The sequence below is a fragment of the Anabrus simplex genome, chromosome 2 (genome assembly GCF_040414725.1).
Source record: "Anabrus simplex isolate iqAnaSimp1 chromosome 2, ASM4041472v1, whole genome shotgun sequence".
In the NCBI taxonomy this organism is placed as follows: domain Eukaryota; kingdom Metazoa; phylum Arthropoda; class Insecta; order Orthoptera; family Tettigoniidae; genus Anabrus; species Anabrus simplex.
Genome location: NC_090266.1, coordinates 81,733,944 through 81,758,230, shown reverse-complemented (window position 1 = coordinate 81,758,230; position 24,287 = coordinate 81,733,944). Strand labels below are relative to the sequence as shown.

The following is a 24,287-nucleotide window of genomic DNA, read 5'->3' as shown; positions in this document are numbered from 1 at the left end:
AAAGTGTGCAATTATAGTACCGGGCTATGACCACATACACTACAATATGATATCTCATCTCCCAAAGAAGCAGCACCTGAGCCTCATCAACGATATTTGGGTTAATGGAACATTTTCAGAAGAAGACTGGATTACACAGACTGTTCCCATCCAGTCATCCAGTTTCTTATCGGGTCATAGTAGTGTCATCGTGCATCCCTAAACTTTCCAGCGTCTCGTAAATCCTAGACTAGAATGGTGGTAAGAGCATAATATACTGATGACAAAAACCCAATTCGGCTTTAGAAAGTCCAGTAGCACACTCGACAATCTTAGCGTCATAACCACCGACATAGATAGGATGTTTTTGGAGAAAGGATATCTCAGTGCAATCTTTCTGGACATCTCTATAGCCTATAACAGCGTTCTTATTCAGGTCCTCATTGATACCTTCAGAACTTAGGGGTTCCTTCTCAATACTATTTCGGCATTTATAATCTACTCCACCAACGAATCACTGACGTTCCAAAACACGATAATACTCTGTTTGCACAACGCCATGTCAAAAGATGTCTTCCTCAGGGGGGCCATTCTGAGTTTGCTTTGTACACTTTGTACACTTCGAATTTTGAAAACCGTTTCAAACTAAATATATAGAACACGGCACTCCAATGCGCCGATTAAATTTGCATGTACGCCAGATCTTTATGCTTTTGGGTAACAAGACTTGGGCTAAATGAAGCAGCGACAGCTTGCTCTTCGTGGTCCCCGACACAGGGCCTGACACTTTCTCCACCGAAGTCTTCGGTCATTGTCTTCACCAGGAAATCGCATACATACAATGTCAGAAAAACTGCTTGGATTATATTTCGACAGTCGTTTAACATGGAGACTGCATATCGAACATATACTAACGAAGATCAGCAAATCACTGAATCTGTTCTTGACTGCAACACGTACGTGCTGGGAGACCATTCCGCGACATTATTGATTCTTTACAGAAGTACTGATTCGTCCAATGTTTGATTATGGTTGTTCTTTCTTCGGATTCGCTAGAGCAATGACGTCAACGCCCAGAAATGCTTTGCTGATTGAGGCTTCTTGCTCTAAGTCATCAAGTTCTTACGGATATCTTTATATTTCGTAAAAATTCAATGTCAGAACTCCCATTTCAGAACAAATTGGAGAGCCTGACACAGGCAATCAGCGATTGCTCTAACCATGCAGATTTCCCTTGCCCCTCAATGGCTACAACGGAAATAAAATAAGGACAAATATCCAAGTTCTTTGAAAATATTTAAGAAAGGGCTAGATAAACAACTGTTAGGAAATTTGCCATCTGGAAGACAGTCGTAAGTGCAGATCACTGATGATTGATTGATTGATTGATTGATTGACTGATTGATTGATTGATTGATTGATTGATTGATTGATTGATTGATTGATTGATTGATTGGTAAATGCCATTCGATAGCATGCCTGGGAATTCTGACTTCATTGCGCGCCTCACTTTCTGCAACGTGTCTCCACAGCGCTGTACATTGATTGTGGCTCTATGCTTGAGCTGAAGAAAGTCATTCATGCACATCGGTTTGCATGGGACGACGACAACCAAGCAATCTGCAACATTTTTATACTTCTATTTCAGCTATTTCATATTAGTAGCCCAGGATTTCTTTAGATCTTGAGAAAAGTGTTCGCCGAAACCTGGTTATAACGAATATATTATATATTCAGAGATGACGAAGTTAGGACAGTGTAGGGCGACCATTTGCTCTGATCATATTATTTTAGACTAGCTAACGTGCTCGTAGCCTCCGTGGTTCAGGCGGCACCACGTCGGCCTCTCACCACAGGGTTCCGTGGTTCAAATCCCGGTCACTATGTGAGATTTGTGCTGGACAAAGTGGAGGCGGGACAGTTTTTTCTCCGAGTACTCCTGTTTTCCTTGTCATCTTTCACTCACGAAACACTCTCCAATATCATTTCATTTCATCTCATCTGTGAGTCATTAATCATTGCCCGAGGGGAGTGCGACAGTCTTCGGCAGCTGGCACAATTCCTACCCTCGCCGCAAGGTGGATGCTTCATTCATTCCATCCCTGACCCGGTCGGTGACTGGAAAACAGATTGTAGGTTTTTTTTCTGACGTACCCGTGATTCTCTACGGAATGAGCAGGCCAGAGACAGCCGTGATTACTCCTCTGCCGTATTCACGTAAGTTTGCACACTGCTCATTCCAAACAGCGCCTCAGAGTAGAGATCGAATAACTGGAATACTATGATGAACCAGTGTATTGCGTACCAGTAATTATAAGAAAATTTATGAACCAGAGGGATGGTATGCTAAAATAAGAAAGTTATCTTACTCCACACCTACTTCCCGCCAATATTCAGGTAGGCTGTTTATGCGAGACGCAGCAGAGATGAATGGCAGAAGACACGAAGCACGTCACAACAAACAATGGTCAATGTAATGTTATTGTTGATCAATTCTATGAGCTTTCGATATTGTAGGCCTTCGCATATAGTTTTCTTCCGACTTTGTGATGTCAAAACATCTAATGTAAAGGGAGTTCTTGCTTCTTTCATGAACCCTCTAGTCTTATCCCTCATGCGATCGTTCCTTTACGATTTTTTCTCATTTTGATAACCATCTTCACAATTTTCCTTGTCGATATGGACCGATGACCATGCAGTTTTACACCTGAAGACAATTACGACAAAAATCATCTCCAGTTAACACGACTGAGCAATATTTCCATGTCAGCAACGCTCGGCGTTGAAATAGACTAAGCAACAAAAGTAGAAATTCATGAATTCTACCATCGTAGTCGGTACGGTAAAACTGTGTAAGAAATGATAGGAAATTGTATCTCTATATCTAGTAACTACGACATAGGTATTTAAAAATTAAATTTTAAGTCTCTCCTTAGAACTACCATCACTCAGCATGAATAAAATTATTTATAGCCTAGAAGGCAGTGCCTTCTTCCCAGGCTTTATATATCGATTTTAATTAAATTCGTTTAATCCATTTTCTCGTGGTTCGCCGTTGATATGGACTTGGCAACAAAAATCGAAATTCATAAATATCTCTGTTATAGCCGGTGCGGTATACATGTGTAAGATAAATGATCGGAAATTTAATTCTATTTAACTGATAACTAATAAAATATAATTTTGAGAATTACATTTTAGGCTTTCCCCTAAACTACCATTTCACTCAGCGTGAATAAAACAATTTATAACATAAGTTGTAGTGCTTTACTCCCCGACTTTACATTCCGATTTTCATTACATTCTCTTTAGCCATTTTCTCGTGATGCGCGTACATAGACAGAGACAGAAATGACGTGAAGTTAAAAAGTGCATTTCCTTGTTTAGTTACGTCCGATACAGAAATACCAATCTTTTTTTAATTCTGAGCAATGTACAGATAAAACTTATTTTGTATATAGAGATGTAAACACCAATTAAGACCTCTTAGTGAGTTTAAATCGAACTCGGAAGCACCTGGTTTGCAATCCCATCAGCTATTCTTGAAATAGATTAACGAGGTTTCGCAACGTCTAATATATGATAGAATTGATCTTTGGCCGGATGAGAAGCACACTGGTAAGATTCTTCCTCTCTGTGCTGAAATCTTTCGGAATCGAATCCAAGCGACATATTACAATGTGGACTTGGTCAATGTTAGTGGTTAAGCTGGGACATTAATGATCCCGCTTTTAGAGCAAAATTCCCAGACTTGGGCGTCTTTTCTAACCAAAACCAGTTTAAGGGACATTAAAATAATAATAATAATAATAATAATAATAATAATAATAATAATAATAATAATAATAATAATAATAATATCGCGACACCCTCACCACTCGAATTCGTTGCTGAACTATTCACTCGGGTAGACTACATGCTTATATCCGACCCATCATAAGATTACATTTGCCTAACTTTTTTCTAGCCCTGAAGGGTTAAGGCAGCCCACTTAGAGGTGACAAGAAGACGTGTGTCCGTTATTTGTGGTAAGATGGATGGAACGGCAGTGGCCTATAATGTGAACTGTCTCGGCATTTACCTCAGGTGAGAATGGGAAACCAAAGAAAACCATACTAAGGACAACCGACGGTGGGATTCTACCCACCGCCTCCCGAATGCAGAGCTCGGCTCCAGACCTGTCCTGTTCATTTTAAAAGGCAAGGAATAGCTTCGTCACTAGCTTCGTTTACTTACTATGAGAGCGAAACCTATTTCATAGCCATTATTATAGTGATTGAATAAAAGCGACATTTTACAATGTCGATTTGTTAAATTTGAGGATGTCAATATTTCTCGCTCGGTCGAACACAATTTATAAATAAAAATTCAGGCTGAAATGAATAAAATGAGGAACTAAACAATAACAAGTTTCATTCAATCAAGAAAACATCCTGAGATCCCACAAATTGCAAACATAAAAATTAAAATTCGTGTCAGAAATGCAATGATGTTGCAGTTCATAAACACATATGTATATGTATTTTTGTGTGTGTTTGTTTATTGTGTTTACGGTGTGTTTTACTGTTATTTAATTTGGCCACAAGTTTGAATGAATTTCGAACTTTGCGACGTGCTGACGGACCGAAAAGTCAACGGTATTTATTTATATTTCCCAACTACCAGACATTTACTTTAGTTTCGGTAATTATTCCAACTGAGTTAAGAATAGTAACTGATGAGCACGCTGAAAGGCCGTATGAATATGCAAGGTACTTACTTAAAATTTAAATTTTTGAATGAGAAATGCACTTCAACTATGCCGGTTGTTTTCACTCTCGTTCGTAGGATATCCTGCTCCGTAGGTTGGTAGTCCTTGGCTCCCAGGCGATCCAAGTCGTCGAGAAAGCTGAAAACAATGAAATAACATATCAGATCCTGAGAATGGCACTGTACGAACTTATAATAACTTATCCCTATAATTCATGAACACACATAAAATAAAGTCTCTGGTATTCGTTTGTGCAGACTAATTTCGAGAACCACCTAACGGACTCTTATGCTGTCTAAAATCTCAACGACAGATCCCAAGTATGCCTGGAAGAACTGTTGAGCGTAAAAAGCATTAATGAACGTCTGCGGTGGTATATACCTTTCTGTAAAAGGTAACTCTCAACAAGTACCCTTATGTTATAATTGGCAGTAAATAAAATCAACCTTAGAAGCAAAATGCATAATTTAAGATAAATCAGGTATTTCTTATCAAAATAAGCTGTTTATTCACCTAAATGATATCATTAAGATAAAAACATCCTTTACCATATGTATTTTGCAGGTATGATTCAGAAATTATCATCGTTTTAGTGAAAGCACAGGAATGGTTTTAATAAAGCATGGAGCAAGCAAGCGGCCGGAAGGACCTTGGAGAAAATCCACACAGAGCAACGGATATACATCACGAGGAAACACCACAAGGGTCCAGTAAATGACCATATAAAACTGTACACTTACATTTAATCTGTGAAATTATTGACCTAAGAATACAAACTTTTCCTCAGTTCATGTCTGAAGAATGGAGGCCTGAATTACTTGGTTTAGTGCACCAAAGTACAACAGCAGGTACAAGAAAGATGGCGGTAAACCTCGTGTTTCCTTCAACACCAGTGAATGACCACTTCGTTCTATTTCGTGACTACTCTATTTTTATCTCTGCAATTTGTTTTACGACGCACCGACACAGATAGGTCTTATGGCGACGATGGGATAGCAAAGGGCTAGGAATAGGAAGGAAGCGACCGTGGCCTTAAATAAAGTACAGCCTCAGTATTTGTCTGGTGTGAAAATGGGAAACCACGGAAAACCACCTTCAGGGCTGCCGACAGTGGGGGGGTTTGAACCCTTTATCTCCCGAATGCAAGTTGACAGCTATGCGAATCAAACCACGAAACCACTCGCTCGGCTGACTCCTCCTGCTCTGACAAATGATTTAAAACAGAAGCAAGTTATAAGGACTTAATTTCCTTAGTGGTATAATTTAATTTTTTTTGTTGCTATGGGCTTTACGTCGCACCGACACAGATAGGTCTTATGGCGACGACGGGATAGGAAAGGCCTAGGAGTTGGAAGGAAGCGGCCGTGGCCTTAATTAAGGTATAGCCCCAGCATTTGTCTGGTGTGAAAATGGGAAACCACGGAAAAGCATTTTCAGGGCTGCCGATAGTGGGATTCGAACCTACTATCTCCCGGATGCAAGCTCACAGCCGCGCGCCTCTACGCGCACGGCCAACTCGCCCGGTAAAAATATATATATATTTTAAAGTAAATGAGGGACGGTATTAGGATATATACAGCAACAAATCATTTTTTACTGATCTTGAAATATCAATAAGGCATATTCATATTGTACCAATCATTTAGTTACACCTTTTATTAAACTAGTGGAAAACGAAGTATGACCTATCTGTACACACGCTCTGTGATTAGATAGCAGCTTGGTGACGCTTATTAAAAATGTTTAAATGAATATTTGTTTATTCACCGATTCACCAGTTCAATGTCGTCTACATGAAAATCGTATAAGTATTCTTCTTCTTCTGTTTCCCAATTTACTGGGGTCACCACGTGAAGTGAATTTCATCTAGTTTTACGACCGGATGCCCTTCCTGATTCCAACACTATGTGGACGAATTTATTCACTTCTGTTGTGTGTAGACGGAGAAAGGTGTATTAAAATGATCACAAACACTCAAATCCCGAGCTAGAGGAAATAACCGCACGCAGTTAAAATTCGCGGTCCGGCCGGGAATCGAATACGAGGCAATCTGAACCCACGGCCCGAACGCTGATCAACCAGCCAAGGAGCCGAACGAAATATTACTGGGTTCGAACCCCACTGTCGGCAGCCCTGAAGATGGCTTTCGTCGTCTTCCATTTCCAGACCAGGCAAATGCCTGGGCTGTACCTTAAATAAGGCCACGGTCGCTTCTTTCCCACTCCTAGCCCATCGTCTCCATAAGACCTGTATGTGTCGGTGCGAAGTGAAGCAAACTGTAAAATATAAAATAAAATAAAGGTGCTCCGAGGTGCCTACGGCCTAAGGTTCAATCCAGTAAGACCTACCTTAATTTTCTTACGACAGCCCAGCTCATTTATAAGTTTCTATGTCTACAGAAAGTTTGGAAAGCTAGTGCATTAACTTTCAACATGTAGCAGAGGAGGGCAAAACAAGCATGAAGTCTGCGTCGCAGTGTTTACCTGGTAGGCAGCGGTAAAGTCGGGAGCGCTGAGTTGCATAAAACAACACATCCCGCAGGATGGAGCCGTTCTCTGTTTACTCTATGCGGGGTGAACTCCACTGACCTCCACACTATCAGACTCGCTCAAAGATCCCAAGGGTAGCAAATGGTATCTCACTCCTACTCATTTACCGGAGTAGCTATGAGCAGGGACTGGCTCTATCCGGCGGGATAATGTGGTTTATGCGACGCAGCGCTCCCGAGATTTCCGCCTCCCACTGCGTGAACGGCATGAAGTCGACCTCATTCCGTCTACTGAAAAAAATCATCCTCTGCCATCCCTTACAGGGGCTGCCTGTCTTATGCGGTAAAGGCGTGCTCAGTTCGCCCGGGAGGACGTGGGTTCGATTCCACGTCAGGAAGTCGAACAATTTATGATACGAGATTACTTTTCCGGAGGTGCAACATGGCCCTTGGGTTCACTCATCCTACACCTCCAAGGGCCTTCAAGACCTGTATGGAATGACACTTAACACGGGGGCATTTGAAACGTCTTGTGTACATCTTTATGTCATTCTTCCGAAGCTCATGGATTTGAGAAGCGTTCGTTTAGCCCTGTGATGCGTGTGTAATTGAGCGAAGAAGTCGATTAACATTCAGATATTAAAATGTCATCACCATGCATGGTCTATCTTAAAGAGGACTTCATTGCACCAAGGAGTTAACATATTTCTGTCGACATTAAAAGTGATGAAATGAAATGGCGTATGGCTTTTAGTGCCGGGAGTGTCCGAGGAAAAGTTCGGCTCGCCAGATGCAAGTCTTTTGATTGGACTCCCGTAGGCGACCTGCACGTCGTGATGAGGATGAAATAATGATGAAGACACATACACCCAGCCTCCGTGCCAGAGAAATTAACCAGTTATGGTTACAATTCCCGACCCCGCCGGGAATCGAACCCGGGACTCCTGTGTCCAAAGGCTAACACGCTAACCATTTAGCCATGAAGCCGGACATTCAAAGTGATGAGCACGTTTTACTCCTCGTTACGAATAGAAGAAAACTGCTCCCTTCCGGACACCTCTCATCCGTGGCCTGCGCTCGCATTCGCCGAGAGTTCCGGCAAACAGTTTGTGCTCAGGGCAAGCATTTGCTTATTCCTTACATTGACTTTTGCAATACGATACACAGTACTTCACACCAGGCAAATCAAGGCCACGGTCGCTTTCTTCCCAGTCCCAGCCCATTCCAATCCCTTCGTCGCCTTATGATGGCTCCCTATGTGGATGTGCGGTAGTGTCGGCCTCTGAATCCCAAAACCTTCCAAAGATAGTCAAATTTTTGAATGGCGGAAGAAAGTTCACTCGGTTGCCCAAGGGGTACAATGGCAGCACATAAAAGATGGCGACACGTTCGGTGTTAACCCCACAAAATGAACTGAAATTCAGTAGTTGGTCGCCCGACATTGTCATCTGGAATAATTAAACAGAACGTCGATATTGACACGCAGAGAGCCTGAATTGTGTCAAATCAATAATAATAATAATAATAATAATAATAATAATAATAATAATAATAATAATAATAATAATAATTTTTATTATATTTATAATAATAATAATAATAATAATAATAATAATACAATGTATTAATATTTGTTGCAACTGTTAATGAACTTACTAGGTAGTCCGACTCATTGGTCGAATGGTCAGCGTTGAGGCCTTCGGTTCAGGGGGTCCCGGGTTCGATTCCCTGCCGGGTTGGGGATTTTAATCGCCTCTGGTAAATTCTTCTGGCCCGGGAACTGGGTGTTTGTGTTTGTCCCAACACTTTCCTCTTGATATTCAGACAACACACTACACTACCAACCGCCACAGAAACACACAATAGTGATTACATCCCTCCATATAGGGTTGGCGTCAGGAAGGGCATCCAGCCGTAAAACAAAGCCAAACCCACATGTGCAATACAGTCCACACCCGCAACATCACAAGCGTGGGAGAAGTGGTGGAAAACTGCTTAGAGAGGTGTTCTCTGTTGTAACGCGAGCGACACCTAATTTTAGTTCTAAGCAACACCGTCAGAGTGTGCCCTGCTCTACGCAGTCCAGTAACGACCATAATAGTTTTTTAGTGATTCCTGGCTGACAAACATAGGTACATCTATCTTCATTCTAGAATGTCGTGCCTTTCAGCGCTCAGTCTGCAAGCCTCTGTGAATTTGCCACAATCCTCTGTTTGTAACTAATTCTGTGGCCTCGTTTAGTTCTATACTTGTTATCCTCAAGTCGTTAGAAACCGAGTCTAAACATCGTCGTCTTGGTCTCCCTCTACTTCTCTTACCCACCATAACAGAGTCCATCATTCTCCTTCCTGTCCTCCTGCATTCGCCTCACATGCGTACAGCGTCATCCATCGAGTTCATTCCTACCTACCGAGCGAGTTGGCCGTGCGGTTAGAGCCGGGCGGCTGTGAGCTTGCATGCGGGAGGTAGTGGGTTCGAATCCCACTGTCGGCAGCCCTGAAGATGGTTTTCCGTGGTTTCTCATTTCACACCAGGCAAATGCTGGGGCTGTACCTTAATTAAGGCCACGGCCGCTTCCTTCCAACTCCTAGGCCTTTCATATCCCATCGTCGCCATGCGACGTAAAGCCACGATACAAATCATTCCTACCTCATCCTTTATCTCCTCATTCGATTAAACTCCTGCCATTGTTCCCACCTGTTTGTACCAGCAATCATTCTTCCTGGTTGAAAATTGAGATATAAGCTTAATCTAGGACGTAAGTGGTGAATAACCAGGAGCAATAAATAATGTACTCAGGGGAAATGAAATGGAAATGACCATGGCTTTTAGTGCCGGGAGTGTCCAAGGACAAGTTCGGCTCGCCAGGTGCAGGTCTTCTGATTTGACTCCCGTAGGCGACCTGCGCATCGCGATGAGGATGAAATGATGATGAAGATGACACACACCCCCAGGCCCCGTGCCAGCGAAATTAACCAATGATAGTTACGATTCCCGACGCTGCCGGGAAACGAACTCGGGACCCCTGTGACCGATGGCTAGCACGCTAACCATTTAGCCATGGAACCGGACACTCAGGGGGAAAATACTGTCGATGGTTCAGGAAAATCTAGTTTTAAACAGCGACAACGTGTAAACAGAAGTCTGGATATTCAGTAAAGAAGAATTCTAGACTTGCGATAAACACTATTTACTTAATTCATTGTGCAAATTAGAGCCAAGGATAGAACTAATGGTGAAAAATTCGCTGGATGAAAAGAAAGAAGTGAAAAGTATACGGAAAGGAAGCGAAAACGTTTACAAAGAGAAACAAAGAAGCTCTATTCTATCCAATTCTATGTGTTTGAGGTACGTCTGTTAATTCAGTAAAGAAATCCGCCAGATCACTCTTCTTATTCACAGTTCTCAGTAAAACATTCCTGATTTGTGAACCACTTGGCCTCCTCGCAACTGGTAACACTCAATAAGAAGAGCATGACTGTCTACAAAATACATCGTAAGGAACATGGTATTCACTTTAACTAACACCTATGTGTGTCGGTGCGATGTAAAATAAATAACTTTTTGAACTTACATCTTTCACTCTACGCTGGGCGATTTCTAAAGACAAGAATTCTGATCTTGATCTCTCTTTCTTTTTCTACCGCTTGGTACTCGGAATGAGGAGATAAAGGCTAATTTAGGAATGAACTCGATGGATGAAGCTGTACGCATAAACCGGCTTCGGTGGTGGGGTCATGTGAGGCGAATGGAGGAGGATAGGTTACCTAGGAGAATAATGGACTCTGCTATGGAGGGTAAGAGAAGTAGAGGTAGACCAAGACGACGATGGCTAGACTCGGTTTCTAACGATTTAAGGATAAGAGGTATAGAGCTAAATGAGGCCACAACACTAGTTGAAAATCGAGGATTGTGGCGACGTTTAGTAAATTCACAGAGGCTTGCAGACTGAACGCTGAAAGGCATAACAGTCTATAATGATAATGTATGTATGTATGTATGTATGTATGTATGTATGTATGTATGTATGTTACCTACACCCTTCTGAAGGCGCGTGTGCGAACTGTGCCACACGCGCAGACTTCGCCCTTTTTTACAACCGGGTGCCCTTCCTAACGCCAACCCTATACCAAGGGATGTGTTTACTCCTGCGTGTTTCTCCGGCGTTTAGTAGAATGGTGTGTATGTGACGAGAAACACAAACACCCAGACAGATGATTTAATCAAACGCGACTTAAGTACCGGCCGGGAATTCAACCGAGGACCCTCTGATGAACCAAAGGCCAACTCGCTGACTTTTCAGACAAGGAACTGCACATTAATTCATGTATTCGTAATATGCCGAAATAACCCTTCTCGTAAATCTCATCACCTCTTTGCTTATTGATTTCGAAGTACTTTTCATTACTAGGCGTGGCCATCCGATTTAAAAACGGATATTATTACACGTATTCCTAAGAAGGCAGGTGCCGACAAGTCCAAACTAGCGCAACATTAGTTTAGTATTTTTGTACGTATTATTTGCAGAAGAATGGAGAGACTAGTTGAAGCTGTGTTGGGAGACGATCAGTCTGACTTCAAAAGAAATAGGGGAACACGAGAAGCAATCTTGACTTTACGTCTAAACGAAGGGGGTCGAATTAACAAGGGCCCGTCCGCGTACTGTATATGGTATTGGTAGATCTAGAATAGGTATTCGAGAACGTTGATTGGACCAAACTATTTGAGATTCTGAAGGTGATCCGCATCAAATTCTGAGAAAGGGTTATCTACAATATGTAAAAAAAAATCGGTCTGAAGTGACAGGAATCGATGGCTATAAAAACAGAATCAGCAATCTAGAAAGGAGTGAAGCAAGACTGCAGTTAGCCTCCTCTATTTTTCATTGTTTATATAGAACAGGCGGAAAAGGAAATCAAAGAGGAATTTGGAAAACGAATCACAAACCAAGAAGACAACATCAAAACTCCTATCCGGTCATTTGCTTGAAAAAAGTGGAAAATCACTCCGAGGATGGCTGAGGTGCAAATTCGAACCCCCTTCTACACAGTTGACCTCCCGAGGCAGAGTGGACCACGTTCAAGCTCTTGTGCCACTTTTCAAATTTCGTGGCAGAGCCGGGAATCGAACCCGGGCCTCCGGCGGTGGCAGCTAATCACACTAACCACTACACCACAGAGGCGGTTAATAACGTTCTACTGACTAAACAAAATATTTCCAATTCCACATTTGACGTTGGCAATACGAGGCGCGGCAGTGCAAATATTGCACGGATTGATGTTACTTGCATCGCAGAATTTCATCACTTTACATCACAAATTATTGGCGTCCATGGTCTGAGACCATTTTACAAAGGACACTATTCAACTGATATGATCATCTTTGCGCTGGCACCAATGTTACATGATTCAGAAAGGGGAATCCATGACTCTATAACAATCTTCAATGCATGAAGAAGTGACGCTTTCGTATGAAAGAAAGATCCACTGAAGCGTTTCTTGCTTCCTTATTTTTAAGGGAATGCAGAACATCTCAGCTCCGTCTACAGTTCAGGTCTTCCCCGGCTCGCCTTTTGATGGCGTCACCACTGTAAACGCCAAGAACTTTAATTTGAACTATAATCTATATCATATTGCATAAAACATTAATTGAAAAACCACCGAGCAAGTGTCCGTGTGGTTAGGGTCGCGCAGCTCTGAGCTTGCATTCGGGAGATAGTGGGTTCGAACCCTCGTGTCGGCAGCCCTGAATATGGTTGTCCGTGGTTTCCCATTTTCACACCAGGCAAATGCTTGGGGCTGTACCTTAATTAAGAGCCATGGCCGTTTCATGTACACTCCTAGTGCTTTCCTATCCCATCGTCGGCATAAGATGTCCCAACGTAAAGAAAATTTAAAAAAAATGAAAAACCTCCAAAATATCCACTGACAAGCATGAGAAAGGTTAGATTTCCCGCTGCCCACCGTGTGCCAAAATTTACCTACGGACAAAGAATTAAAAATAACTTGATTTAGTGGGAAAACCACCGTGTTAATAACACTGTAACTAGGAGAATAATGGACTAAGCCATGGAGGTAAGATAAACATAGGGAGAACAAGAAGATGGTTAGACTCAGTTTTTAAATATGTTATGACAAGAGGTGTGGAAATAAACAGAGCTGCAGGGCTAGTTACAAACAGAGGGCTGTGGATGTGCGTACTTAATGCACGGTGGCGTCCAGGCTGAGCGCTGAAAGGCATAACAGTCCATAATGAATATGTATGTATGTATGTATGTATGTATGTATGTATGTATGTATGTATGTATGTATGTATGTATGTAACAAAGAGAAACATTCTTGATCATCCTAAGACGCTGAGAGATTGCTACGAAGAAAATACTCAGAAAACTTAATTTAAGAATTTCCACGATGCGAGTGAAGTGCTATAAATCTCATGGGAAAGTGTACTTTTCGAAACCTGAAGCTTCCAGAGAGCTATTTAAACGTATGAAGGGCCTTACTATTGTGGCTTAGAATAGCTCAGAAAAATGAAATGGGCTACTAATCTCCCACCATCCCACTCACGGACTGATCCCGTACTTATAGTAATTACCAATATCAAAACTTGAGGGCAGAAACGAGACGAGAAGAACTAGGACTAATAGCAAGTAAGAAGCCTTGGCGCACTCACCTCAATAACCTCAATATCCAGTAAGTAATTGCTTATCGGCCTCACCTACCAGAGGTTTGGTCTACTCAGAACTACTTTAAGAAGCCAATTTTTCCTTTGATTTAAAGTGCTGAAGACATACATCCATTCGATAATTATGATCACTTGAATACCCTAAGGCTGTTTTATAAATCACATCGTAACGAATACGAAAATCGGATTCACGCGTACCATTCAAGCAAATGTATTTTGAGTTTTATAACACTCGTACGCTTTTCTGTAGTAAATTATTTTAACATATGGCAGAGCTATTTCGTTCCGGCTTTTGACTGAATGATCACCGTACTCTCCTCCGGTTGAATAGGTCCAGGATTCGATTCCCGACTCGGCCATAGATTTTAACTCCATGTAGTTAATTTCTCTAACTGGAGAACTATGTGTTCATCTTAATTCACGTCCCTTTGTCTGGGGAAGTAACCACGCAATGGTGAATACATACCTCCACATAGGTTGGGCGTCAGAAAGGGCATCCGGGCGTAAGACTGAGCCAAATCTATACCAAATGCCTACCCCAATAAATTGGGAAAGGGCCATAAAGAAGAAGACCAGAACTATTCCTCATACAGGTTGCAGAAAGAAACATGGAAGCTGTACAACTGCAGAAGGAAATGCGACAGCTGTACAACAAGAGGAGGAAATGCGTAAGCTCTACAACAAGAAACGGAAATGCGTAAGCGGTACAACAACAGAAGGAGATGCGTAAGCTGTACAACAAGGGAAGGAAATTAGTAAGTTGTACAACAACAGAAGGAGATGCGTAAGCTGTACAACAAGAGAAGGAAACAGGAAGGCTTAACAGCACAAAGTGAAAAACGTCTGTGGCTCAGGTATATACCTGTACATGAACAGGAGTTGTACGAAAAATAAGCCCGTTTCTCGGCAAGGGTAAGTTTTCATGGGCAGTTTATTCTCACAGTACTGCTACACACTGGGGCTGTGGTACGCTGGGACCTATTGCTGCGAATTGTCAGACTGTTAAAATATTTCAGTCAAGAGGATTTGACAAGATTTTGTTATAATTTTTGCATGGGGTGAAATTAAAAGTAATTACTTCCAACAGGTGATTTATTATTAATCTAGTTTAATTCTTCTTTCCTGCCGCGTTTTCCCACATATGTGGGGTCACGTGTGCGAACTGCGTCGTGCACGTGGATTTGGCCCTGTTTTACGGCTAGATGCCCTTCCTGACGCCAACCCTATATGGAGGGATATAATCACTAATGCGTGTTTCTGTGGTGGTTGGTAGTGTGGTATCTTTGAATATGAATAGGAGAGTGTTAGACGGACACAAACACCCAGTTCCCGAGCCAGAAGAATTCATCAGAAACGATTAAAATCCCAAACCCGGTCGGGAATCGAACCCGGGACCCTCTGAACCGAAGGCCAGTACTCTGACCATTCAGCCAACGAGCCGGACATTAATCTAGTTTAATTAACCTGACATATTTACACTTAGCGGTTTTAGAATCAAAACTCTTTTGTTTTGCTAGTGGTTTAAGATCGCACTAACACATAGTAGGTTTACGGCGACTAAAGGCCGGGAAAGGGCTAGGATTGTGAAGGTAGCGATCGTGACGTTAATTAAGGTACAGCTCCAGCATTTGCCTGGTAGAAAAATGGGAAACCATCTTTAGAGCTGCCGACAGCGCGATTCGAACCTACCATCACCCGAATTCAAGCTCATAGCTACATGACCCTAACACACGACAAACTCCTTCGGTAAAATCAAAACTCAAAATAAATTTAAGTTTAACTGAAACTAAGTTCTCATTATGAACTATGCACTCCTAATGTTTATTTAAATAGTGGAGCATATTCTCAGTACTTTCTCATACAATTTAAACACTTCATCACTGAATATTTGAGTGAAGTTTCATAAAACTTATTTTTTTAACCAAACCTAACAATTCGGTTTTGAGCTCAAAGAGTATTAGAATGCCTCCTATATAAACACTCAATAAATTAGGAGTAAAACCATGACGTTACAATTTCCGTTTCCAGAATTACTCAACATACTCGGAAGTTTCAAGAATAAGAGGTTGGGTACGGTCAAATAGATGTAAGATTTTCAGCAAAGTCTGTAATCAACTTCAAATTCTTTCTCTACATCTCCCTAACACATTAACAACGCGGAAAACTGAGCATCGAGAAATAAACAAGTATGTGGCAATGCTAGATGAGGAGCGGAGAGTAAAATTGCAACCTAGTACTCTTCGTTTCCAGCAACTAGCCAAATTTATGCCACTCGATAACATATTCCGTTTCAGTTCCATAATTTAAGCTTAAAATATTACAATCATATAATTATTTCAAGATTAATGAAAATGTGCAGACAACCCTCGGCTTATAGAAACTTGCTTTGCAAAATCAAATTTCATCGCAAGAGGCAAACGCGCCTGTCAGCATGGCAACTGTTTATGCGCTGGGGCTGTGCGGGCTTGCAAGCCGACAAGGCGTTTGCCACTCAAACCGTAACCAGTGAACACACAATTTGATTTACGTATCGATCAGAAATGTTCAGTAATTCGAGCCTTCTCTGCAGTGCAGGCTTCCTCGAGCGGGTGAAATGTCGTTTTTGTTGGAACTCAGTTCTCTTCCTGTGGTGGTGTAACTATCACTGACGTAAATGTTACGTATTACAAAGGGTTCCACAAGTGTTGATATGGAGGATATGTCAGAAAATTATATCTAAAGTACAGGTAATAACTTAACATCTTTCTCAAAGAAACAGGGAAAGACAAAAGAATTTATGTGTCGTTTTAGCCATAATATCCCTCCTTCCGTCATAAAACAAAGCTGTACGAGAACAAATGTTTCTAAAGAAGTTCACAAATAATGGAATTTACCTAACAAGGGAGGCCACGACTATGGAGTCACGATTTCGTTCAAACTTGGGGAGGTAGATCTACGTAAAAAATAAACACCACACATGTCCGAGGATTTGTGCCATTGGCCCTTACATAACGCAAAAATGGTCCCTTCTATGTTGCAATTTCGTTGTGAGTATCTGTAACACCACTCGTCTAGTGTTCGGCGTTCCTGACTTTTTCGAGAGCTCGGGGACTGTGAATTTCTATTTTTCCCCAACATCCCTGCAACTCATTCACCACATTTACACACAGCTTCCCGGGCACGCCAGACGCCATCCACACTCGTCGGAATGTCTGCCTTACTAGGGCTGCTCCATCCTAGCAATAGCCAAACGAAAGAGAACTACTACTACTACTACTACTACTACTACTACTAATAATAATAATAATAATAATAATAATAATAATAATAATAATAATAATAATAATAATAATAATAATAATAATAATAATAATAATATGCTTTACGTCGCACCGACACAGATAGGTCTTACGGAAACAATGGTTTAGGATAGGGCTAAGAGTGGGAAGTAAGCAACCGTGGTCTTCATTAAAGTACAGCCCCAGCATTTGCCTGGTGTGAAATGGGAAAAAAAGGTAAACCGTCTTCGGAGCTGCCGACAGTAGGGTTCGAACCCACTATCTTCCAAATGGAAACTGATAGCTACGTCACCAAAACTGCACAACCACTTGCTCGGTATTATTATTGTTGTTGTTGTTAATGTGATATGAGTTAGGCGTCCCCGTCTGTTTAACTTGCCGCCATATCTCCGACTGTGCTGTTATGTGCTGTTTTGTATTTAAAACTGACTGAACGATCTTACGTTGTAGAAGTTTTACCTTTTGGGACCAGAAGTCCTTGACATCAATTTTCTAGTGCTACCTTGTGTTGAGAGACTAACTACTATCGAGAATGCTTGTATTTGGAAGTTGGGTAACTTAATCAACATTCAATTGTTCATTTAGCATTTTGGAGTTATCATCCCTGTCGTTATATTAATCCTCCAATAACAAGGGTTGATATCAAAATCTTATCAACCAATCAATTATAAACGCAGTGTACTTTTTGCTGCAGTGTATTATTGAGTGTTCTGCGTTACTGAGAATATTGCTGGGGCGGGAGCTGACATGAAAAGGTGGCAATAAACGAAAGTATGACAAAATTTTAACTATGTGAACCTTGCTGCGCGTGAAGAAAGGGAAGATTTCAGCGTTCCCCCTTAGTATGCAACTGTTCGGTCGTCCGGCGCTTCTTTAACTTTAGTGTAGGACTTCATTTTTAAATTTTAATTTAATGTAGGTGTATCTAGGCAACACTTGGACTTTAAAACTTATCCTCTAAGGCGGATTTTGTAAAATGTAAGGAAGCACGAGTGTTTACCCTCGAGTCCACTCTTCTAATTTCACTTTTGGTTGACTAAGTTTTCCAAATTTTCTAAATTCTTCTACCTGTTTTCGGACTTTAACATTTCATTCCGTTAGTCACCTCGTAGTATGGCTTAGCATCTGTGTTATAGGGCGTTATGCCCAGTTAGATGCTTTTTTTCTGAATTTACATTTCTGAAGGGCCTAAGATTCTCGTTGTTTTTAGTTAAATAATAATTATTCCCCCTTTCCCTGTTCTGTTCGGCCTCTGTTCAATTCTGGACCATTCGGTCCTTTCTCGTTTGTTACTCCCCGATAAGATTAGGGTAGCGGGGTAGCGAAGGTATTAGTTTATTAACTTATTTAAGCTGAGTGTACTTGCTGCTTCAAGTTCCGATGTAAATGTGTTCTAGAAGCTACGGATTCCTTTGTCAAATTTGTATTGACTCTACTTTTGCCATCTATGTACAGGTTGGCCTATTTTCGTAACATATAATGTATGAAACCTACGGGGCGGAAATATCTGTCTAGCAATTTCGAAATGGGAGTTCTCCTCCCCAGAACTGTACATTTTCTGAGCAGACGAGCTCCACTATTGTAATTTGAGCTTACGAGATCCCTTGTTGTAAATTATTGAACTTCTAAGCTCTCTTGGTGAAGAGTTATTTTGATAAACTGTTCTTGTTGTTATTGTTGATGTTGTTGAAAAATCCAGTCGTAGGGAAAGACAGAAAATTAAAATTTTCATTGATTTTGTTAGCAATATTTATGCTATGTCCAGCCATTCGCCGCTCATGCTTCCTTCGCACTCTGTTCCGCGGACAACACGGTTAGTATTATTATTATTATTATTATGATTATTATTATTATTATTATTATGAGGGTTTACGGTGACGTCGAGGTGCTGTAATTTTGTCCCACAGGTGTTCTCTTTTATGTGCCGTTAATCTAACGATACGAAGTTGACGTATTTGAGCACCTTCAAATATCACCGAATTGATCTGCCATCAAACCCGCCAACCTGAGCTCAGGTCAGTGATCTACCGTCTGAGCTACTCATCCCGGCTAATATGAAACAACGAGCAACGTCATGATATTGGCCGACCATATTACTAGCGTAAGAGGCAAAAGAATTTCGTACAAATCTCGTATGAACCAGGAATGTTCGTCACAGTTGATAACAATCAACATTACTGAATCGTTCTTACAGATTTCTTAAGATGTCAACCAATGAGCCCATTTTCTTCTTGTACTAAAAATCACGGCTTCGAAACTAAATTGGCACTACATTAACCACCTCCATTACTATGAGGAGCTTTCAGTAATTCATCAATTAACATTTTACACGTACAATGTAAAATAATTTCACAATTTTCCATTTCATTTTCAAAACAATGGAGGATACTGGAGAATAACATACGATCAGCGAATATTGAAGAAATATTTCAGTCATGTGACCACCTTTGTACCTCTAAAAAAATAGAATAAAGAAATGAGAAGAATACGTGGGAGGTCCGTTCTCTATTTCGCGTCCCTTTATATGGGCTATGCAGAAGCAGCACCCTTTCTCGCGTCTGTCAGATTCTCGCTAAGTCATAAAAACAGCAAAAGGGAAACGGATATGATTTCCTCTTGTCCTCTGCCAATTTCAAATATTACGTTACGTAACATACCTGAGACACACAAATTCCATTCCACTATTTGGCGAAGACAAAAAAATAAGCTCTTTTGCCTTACCTGTGATAAGCTATGTGAGTCGATATTAGTCGCACACGAACACAAAGTGTATTGGTGAGGTTATTTTCTTGCAAAGATAGAGAATCAGTTGTGTATTGTAACATTTCGCTTATTTCAACGTATCATATCTACTGAATTTCTTTTCCTACAATTCATGGTCGTCGGGTATCGTGGTTACATCAGAGTAAGCAATACAAACAGAAAACTGCATTAAAACCAAGAGAATTGGCCATATAATTTGGGTCACGTAGCTACGATCCTGCATTGGGGAGTTGATGGGTTCGAACCCTACCGTCGGCAGCCCTGAAGATGGTTTTCTGTGGTTTCACACCAGGCAAGGCCACGGCCGCTTCCTTGCCTATCCCTAGCGAACTTCCCATCCCACACAAGGCCCCTATTAGCAAAGCAGGCGAGGCAACCTGGGCGAGGTACTGGTCCTATTCCCCAGTTTTATCCCCAACCCGCTCCAGGACACTGCCCTGGAGGCGGGGTCCCTCACTGAGTGCGGGGAAAAGTTAAACGAACAATTCAATGAAATGAAATAAACCACATTATGTCGTTCACCTTCGTTATTGAATGAAATAGGACGCTCACCAGGATAAGACTGGGACTCCGTATACTTTAGAACCGAGCGAGTTGGCCGTGCGGTTAAGGTCGCGCAGCTGTGAGCTAGCATTCGGGAGATACTGGGTTCGGACCCTACTGACGGCAGCTCTGAAGATGGTTTTCCGTGATTTTCCATTTTCAAACCAGACAAATGCCGGGGCTGTACCATAATTAAGACCACGGCCACTTCCTTCCCACTCCTAGCTCTTTCCTATCCCATCATCGTCATAAGACCTACCTGTGTTGGTGCGACGTAAAGGAAATTCTAAAAAAATCAATCGAATCGAAGCTTTTGAGACGTAGTGTTGGCGGAAAATGATCCGTATACCCTGGATGGAAAGAAGAACACATGTTCCCATTATAGACAAACTAGGTATCAAGAAACGTCTGTCTTCCCGTGTAAGAGGGTGTTGCCTTCAGTTCCTTGGCCACATAGTCAGAAGAGAACAGAATTTGGAACAGAGCCTTTAGCAAGGTAAGCTAAAGGCAGTAGACCACGAGGATGAACAGCAAGTAGATGGTTAGATTAAGTGAACAAGATCACACACCTCTTCAGATTATATTAAGAAAAGCTGAAGACAGCTCTGGATGGAGATATCTTGTCAAGGTTGCAACAGAATTGGTAAAGTTAATGAGGTCACGACGCTCAGGAATAAACAGAATGATTAATGATGCTGACGATTCGCTATTATTACATTTTTACAACCTTCCAAATTCTGTATCTCCAGAAATATAAGCGATTAATCTCCAGAAATATAAGCGATTAATCGATTCCCGTATCGATTCCAACGAAGTCGTGGCGTTTCTACTATGCAGATGCGTAAACACAAGGAGCATGAAAGTATAACGTTATGTGCTTGTTGTATCCAAGCCCCTGGAGTGTGCTGGAGCTATGTACTCTATAACACGAGTACCATTTGATCAGGATATGGATTTTCCGTTGCAACAATGGAAAGTTTGTGATTGTCAATAATTCAAAACTCGTACGGGGATTATGCTGTGCTATATAGTACCAACCCTTCTACAAAATACAATTGTAAGACTAATTGTGGTAGAAGCGTTTTTACCGAGCGGATGGCCACATGGTTTGGGGCAGGTAGTTGTCAGCTTGCATTCGGGAGATTGTGGGTTCGAATCCGACTGCCGGCAGCCCGAAAGATGGATTTCCGTGGTTTCCCACTTTAACACCAGGTTAATGCTGGGGTTGTACCTTAAATAAGGCCACGACCCCTTCCTTTCCGCTCCTAATCCTATCCCATCGTCGCCATAAAACTTATGTGTATCGGTACGACGTAAAGCAGATTCTAAAAAAATAGAGATGCATGCCTGGCGCAAGTTTTTCCAGTTGACACCATATAGGCGACCTGCGGGTCTGTGAGGATGGAGCCCCATCTATGATGAGTTCTAATGATGATGACGGCAAACAAAACCAGCCAACGAGCCATCGGAATTACCCAATGAAGATTCAAATCCTCCCCCCGGCCGGGAATCGAACCAGGAACCCCTTAGACCAAAGGCTAGCACGCTAACCATTTAGCCGGGGAACTTAACAATTACCCATAATAACATTTACCTTTATACTGGTATGAAATGTTGGTTGCAAATTTAATCTTACAGAAGTTAGGTACAAAAACATTGTGCTTATATGACTTATTTCCGCCGAGCTGAGTGGCTCAGACGGTTGAGGCGCTGGTCTTCTGACTCCAACTTGGCACGTTCGATCCTGGCTCAGTCCGGTGGTATTTGAAGGTGCTCAAATACGTTAGCCTCATGTCGACAGATTTACTGGCAAGTAAAAGAACTCCTACGGGACTAAATTCCGCCACCTCGGCGTCTCCGTAAACCGTAAAAGTGCGGTAGTTATTGGGATGTAAAGCAATTATTATTATTATTATTATTATTATTATTATTATTATTATTATTATTATTATTATTATTATTATTATTATTATTATTATTATTATTATTATTGACTTATTTCCATTGACAACTTCCAAGTGATATTTGAAAACCATATCAGGACGCAGAATATATGAATAAATAATAATGTTCATTGCTTAATTCAATGTCGAGGCGTGTAATGTTATTTCCAGTCTAACACATTAAATTTTTGTTTCGTTGTGTGGCATAATCATCCATAATAACCATTAAGACATTTCATTTAAATGGGCTAATGGTCCCTATTGTATGCATCTCTACTCGTACCTGGATATCTCCGTTTCAGGAACTAAACGTCATTCGAAATTTCTTTTTTAACTGTCCGTCCGTCCGTCCGTCCGTCCGTCCGTCCGTCCGTCCGTCCGTCCGTCTGTCTGTCTGTCTGTCTGTCAGTCCACCCTTCTGGACGTTTGTCTGAACATCAAAAAGAAAAGGGCTGGATAGAATTTCTTGAAACTCTGTATGTAAATTCAGGGAAACGCGGAGAGTGTTGTAGGCAGCGATGGGAAGAGTACAAGAAGAAACAAATTGGGCTCGATTACAGTTAACTAAGAAACATACAATACAGCCTGTTTTGAGCTATGTATACTATTTTATTGGTTCTTGCATGCACTTTTAATTGGTGTACATAACTCAAAACAGGCAGTTTTTGAGTTAGACGTAGTTGTATTAAATGAGTGACGTATTTACCATTTCCCTTCTATCATTTATGAATATCAATATTTTTCAAAGATTCACTGAAAAATCTACTCATCATTGGTGTATCTACAAGCCCTGTTAGAATAAGTGAATTATGTGAAGTATTTTCTTTTCTTTCTTAATCTGCTTACCCTCCAGGGTTGGTTTTTTCCTCGGACTCAGCGTGGGATCCCACCTCTACCACCTCAAGGGCAGTGTCCTGGAGCTTCGGACTCTTGGTAGGGGATACAGCTGGGGAGGATGACCAGTACCTCGCCCAGGTGGCCTCACCTGCTATTCTGAACAGGGGCCTTGGTGGGGGATGGGAAGATTGGAAGTGACAGACAAGGAAGAGGGAAGGAAGCGGCCGTGGCCTTAAGTTAGGTACCATCCCGGCATTTGCCTGGAGGAGAAGTGGGAAACCACGGAAAACCACTTCCAGGATGGCTGAGGTGGAAATCGAACCCACCCCTACTCAGTTGACCTCCCGAGGCTGAGTGGACCCCGTTCCAGCCCTCGTACCACTTTTCAAATTTCGTGGAAGAGCCGGGATCTGACGTTGCGAAGCGTAGCACAGTTATCCCCCCGGTCCCCGCACCTATCAGACATACAGCAGCAAGCCGCATGAGATGGGGAGAAGGACGTACAGCCTAGGCTACAAAATCAGTCTCCGATGCCTTGCTCTCAGAAATACGTGCGTCTTTTTTCCTAATTGCTTTCAAGTTTGTAAATGGAACAATGTGTCAGATGCTAACATTATAATGTGCTTTAGATGTCCATCGTTCTCATTTGAGGTTTGGGCTTCACCGATAGCCTTGGTAGCCCTCAGTATACGCCACTGTCAATTAGCAAACTGCTATAAACGCAAATCATGAACAATATTTAATTATGTACCCTGAATTAGACTTGCCAGACTGGTCTGACAGAAAAGTAGGAAGATATTTACGAGACGACGAGAAAGACAGTCTATACACTTTTTTCCGAAGAACAGTCCGAACGATTTGTGAAAGGTTTGCCAGAACTCTACCTAAGAATATGTAAATATGAAGTACCAACTGCAAAATTAAAGTTTACTGAAATTAATTTACTGCATTTTGCCAAGTAAAGTAATACTGGATTAATACTGGATTTTTGAACAATAATTATAAATGAGTAGGTGAGATAT

General features: G+C 41.5%; 1 protein-coding gene across 2 annotated transcripts in view; it reads right to left on the bottom strand.

The window, feature by feature from the left end:
* Galphao (G protein alpha o subunit) overlaps positions 1-24,287 on the bottom strand; it is a 1,276,387-nt gene that overhangs the window by 159,738 nt on the left and 1,092,362 nt on the right. For both annotated transcript variants that reach the window (XM_067140187.2, XM_067140188.2), the window contains exon 5: positions 4,739-4,867. In XM_067140187.2, coding sequence (XP_066996288.1) covers positions 4,739-4,867 — 129 coding nt within the window. The remainder of the gene's footprint in view (positions 1-4,738; positions 4,868-24,287) is intronic.